Source organism: Symsagittifera roscoffensis, chromosome 4 (assembly GCF_963678635.1).
Source record: "Symsagittifera roscoffensis chromosome 4, txSymRosc1.1, whole genome shotgun sequence".
NCBI classification, from domain to species: Eukaryota; Metazoa; Xenacoelomorpha; order Acoela; family Convolutidae; genus Symsagittifera; species Symsagittifera roscoffensis.
The window spans coordinates 63,659,756-63,664,344 of record NC_087065.1 but is presented as its reverse complement, the minus strand read 5'-3'; the positions used below and the strand labels follow the sequence as shown (position 1 = coordinate 63,664,344).

Sequence of the window (4,589 nt, the reverse complement as noted above, 5' to 3'; positions counted from 1 at the left end):
TCATAGTGAAACCCTTTCCCCTGATTTTAACGGTATTAAAAATGTTCCAAAAAGTTTTCCCAGTGTCGAGAAAAGTTTTGATTTTTCGTCTAATTACGAGTGAGTAAAGCAAGGGAGCAGACTTTTTATAGAAGGATAGGCCATGAACTATTAGTTTTATTCCAGTAAAAAAGCTTTGAAATTTTTTTCAGTGCATTTTGGGAATAAAAATATTATCAATTCATGTATCTACAAAAAAATTGAAAAAAAAAAATTGAATTAATGATGATTTTTTTTGTTTTTCTAGTCAATTTTCAAAAAAAACTAATGCCCAGCTTGCCTGTTTTAGGTTGTCCAATTTGGTTGTCGAATTTGCCTAAGTTCTAGGCTTTCATCAGATCTTTTTATCACATCATGCATGCACAAAAAAAATTGGAAAAAAGCCAAAACACTTTTTTAAGAATATCGTCTGAACATTCTGTACTACTTGCAGAGCAATCGCCTACATTTGTCTTCTTTTGTTTTTGATTACTTAAAGTTCAAAAATTTAGTTCTCTTAATGAATTTGAATTAAATTTGACATTCTAGATTGAATAATCGAGGCAAGTAAGCATTATGTTTGGTGTTAGCTAGCACTCAGCCGTGTAAGACCAGTTTACAAAATTTAAAAAAATTGATGTTTTTACTAAGTTTGTGTATGTGTTGAATGGGGAAGGGGTAGGGTTGAATAAAAAGGACAAAGAGTACTTACACTGGGTACGTTTTCCTGGGTGCAGCACCCATCTTGGATGAGTCTGTCGCGTATCTCCCACGCGAACACACTCGGACTCTCCCGCTTGAGGGCTGCAATCCTCCTCACCACTCCATCTGTGGCCACTCTTGGCTTACTGCCCCCGATGGCCTTGGGGTGGATGGATCCGGTCTCGTAGAATCGGCCCAGAATCTTAGACACACACCCATTCGAAACCTAAACCCACGCATGCATATCGAATGACATCGACAACAATTTCATTGCTGCAAATCGCAAAGGATGTATCAAAAAGGGCTTTGTAGCTTGTGTACAGGCTGCCCGTTTTAATTTTTCCCCATTTTCTAGACAAACTAATCTTGCTTAGCCAAAGTTTTTTTGAGACTCAAGGCCATTTTTTAGTCAAGCACATACACGTGGTATCACTATTTCAACGAAATCGGTCTGGCTGTTGTAGACCTGAAGATAGAGGCCAAGCAAGCGCTCATCTTTATACACTTTAATTGCCTTTTAATCTATTTCTGTAATATAAAAAATGGTTTTTTGACAAAGCGGTTGGAGCTACGCTGAAATACCAGTTCTCAAAAAACAGGTTTTTTTTATTTTATAGTTTTTATTTTAAAATTAGAGAGATCATACAATATCCATTTTACTTTTGATGTCCAATAACTTTTATTGAAATCAATTCAATCTATAAACTGTAAAATCCTGAATTTTTGCAGTTTTTGAGGATTCTCAAGTTTAAATTCAAATATGCGGAATAATTAAATGTGCATGTAAAATAAAATATCAAATAAATTAAAATCTGCAATGTAAAAAATGATATTTTTACATCAAAATTACGTCTGTTCGCAATTAAAATTAGCGTTGAATAGAAAAATGCTTTAAGTGGTTTATTGTTTTGAGTATTTTGAGACGTGCTCACAGGATCAAAACACTTTTCCACAATAGTTCAGACTTTGGGGCTAGGAGAGAATTACAATTTGCGGTCATTTTTTCCTTTTTCCGACTACACTTCAAAGACACAATCAATCCAGCCAATTATAAAAAGTATTTGTAACGATATGATACTATTAGATTAGTATAGCCACAGCGTATCAATTTCACAATTCAGGAAAAATGAAAAATAAATACAAAATTGGGTGTCTGAAATTTTGTAAAAGATAAAAAAATTTGGTGACGAACAGCATGAAGAGTTTTTACAATAAGTGGTGAATGATAGGAAAAATTGGGCATTCAAACAACTATTATTGGTCACTTGTTTTTTTTGGTCATAAGAAGATGCAAAAAATGTTAGTTCATTTATACTATAATTTCCCGCCGAATATTCAATTTCATATGAGCAAAATATAAATTGGTTGGATTATTTTCCTCAGTTGAGCTTCTATTGTTAGATTTAAAAAAAAAACAATCTCTGTATACCAATCGATTCTGATTTTATTGTCAGTTTCTCTTTCAACATGCCACTTTTACTTCATTTCTTCATTAGCTCATGGTTCAGACTAAATTAATGGATCTTGTTAAATTCTTCATCTAAAACAAAAAAATGCAATAATGCAGGAATTCAGATTTTGATGCAACAAATTTTACGGAAATTCAGAGGAAAAGAAAATAATCGATGAATTTTTGTAAAATGAATTTTGAAAGACATTTTTGTACTAATTCGAAGGTTCTGCAATTTTTTGCATACACGTTGACTTAGATTAATTTAGAATTCACATTGACTTAACTTAATTTAATGAGCTGTGATAAGAAAAAGATAATAGTTTTAAAAGTTTTGACGGCAATTTAGATTCTGATAATATTTTCAGCAAATCATAATATCGGCTTAATAATTTTTTTATATGAAGTATATGCTATTTTGCAATTCAGGAGATAATTCAGCTGGTATTCTCTTTTCACGGACTTGCGACAGCTTTTTTTGCCCATCCTTGCAAGGGCGATTTTGTTTATTCCTGTAAGGCGATAATTTGGGTGTATGCTGACTGGTCAATGTTGTCTTACCTGTAGAACCCTGGATATGTCGCATGGTCTGGCTCCCTTCTGGGCCAGCTCTATGATCTGTTGTCGGGTGGCGTCGGGGAGGGGTCTTCCATTCACGTACACTCCCCCTAACTGGTTCACCCCACTGTGCCCTGAAAAGAAGATAAGGCAAATAATGAAAAAGGATGAAAAAGTGGCTGGATGCCCTAAATAAAAATAATATATTACTTTCAGGCTGATAAACTACAAAGTTGAATTAATGGGAGAAGCAGCGTTGGATGTGAAGATCCGTTTTCAGTGCTGATTAGTGTTGAGTCTTCATTCGAGGAGTATAGTTTTTCGAGGTCAATTTTTGAAAAGATTTGTGCGAGCACAGCTATCAAAAAATTTGTAAAGATTAAAAACTGAACAGAATTTGATCATATTTGTTTCTATTGAGAATGGAGATACTGACTTTTATTTTGTTTATTTTATTCGAGTAACATCAAACAAATGGATTACAGAACTAAGAGTAGTTTTGAGCAGTTAGCTTGTAAGGCTGCAAACTTTATCTCAAAAAGTTAAGAGACCTATCTCTCGCTGCCGCATAAAAAAATGGAGCTCATTGCACTGGGAAGAAAAAAAAACGAGATTAAATCGTTTTCTTAACAGCATTTTAAAAAATCATGAAAATTTCGTGAAACATAAGCGTGATACATTTTGACTAATCATAAAACACGCTCTACATATGATAATATTTTTTTGGTTTTTCGAATGAATTTTTGTCCACCTTAGGTTAAAATCAAATTATTGCTGATGATTATTATTTAGTGTGTCCAGTTCTTTTGAATAAATTTCTAAAAAAACCAGTCAGATGCTAGAGCAAAGACAACTGATTATGCATTTCGAGTTAAATGGATTTCAGGAGACGAAATCAATTTTTTTGAGAAATGGGACCACTTTTTCGGGAATTATTGGGTGGGAGGGTGAAAGATGAATCCTTAGCAGAAAAAAGGTGATCTTCAATTGCATTTTTGACCTGTTTGCTTACCTTTGTGTGGCATCGAAGGAGTCTGCAGTCTTATTTTGTGGGTCGCAATAGTTGACGCCGTCCGTTGGGTGATTAGTTCCGGCTGATCAATTAATCAATTAATGGGCGGAAACTCTGGCGGTAAAGTGCGCTCAACAAGTGAATTACCGGGTCGCTAATCTTGCTCAGGCGCTAAACGGTGTTTTGCTAAATCCACTTAAAGAACTATCGGTCTGTTATAAATGAACTTATCTGGAAAGTTTTATGGAGTTGTGGTTCTTTATAGGATTAAAATTTCAGCCTTCAATGGCTCTGGCGCTTTGATCCGCAGGAAGAACCTGTTTTATCCAATCAAATCGCTGCTAAATCTCCAACATGATTGGACTAATATCTTGTCATAGCGAACAGGTATATCATTGCGCAATTTTTCAAGCGTTTACGTAACTGGGGATTTAAAAGAGAGTGAACAATTGTTCATTCAGGAATGAAGTGATCATTCACTTCAAATGTTTGAGAAGGCAATAAAACGAAAAGTGACATTTGTCAAAGAAGTCCCAATAAAATTAGTTAAACCAACAAGGCAAGATTTGTACGATAAACTCAGTCTGGCTAAAAAAAGGCCAAGTAAGTCCGATCGAGCGGCTTATGATTTTTGTAGTAACTAAAAAAATTCACGCTGTATTAATCATAGACTGGACTGGAAACGCAGTTATGAAGATTATGATGAAAGTTAATCACCCAAAAATTAATACTAAAACCGCCATTAATTAATAGCCGACGTAGAAAGAAGAAAAAAGGGCTGAAAAAATTATAGAGAATTGTACGGATTACTAAAAGTCTTCAGGCGGATTGCAATAAAAAATATTACCA

At 34.3% G+C, this 4,589-nt stretch overlaps 1 protein-coding gene across 1 annotated transcript in view; it reads right to left on the bottom strand.

Moving 5' to 3' along the window:
- LOC134843706 (paired box protein Pax-6-like) overlaps window positions 1–4,589 on the bottom strand; it is a gene marked incomplete in the record, with an annotated part of 8,934 nt that extends 4,345 nt beyond the window's left edge. Inside the window, 3 exon segments of the mRNA XM_063859944.1 lie at window positions 731–946; window positions 2,732–2,862; window positions 3,741–4,589. Coding sequence (XP_063716014.1) covers window positions 731–946; window positions 2,732–2,862; window positions 3,741–3,753 — 360 coding nt within the window.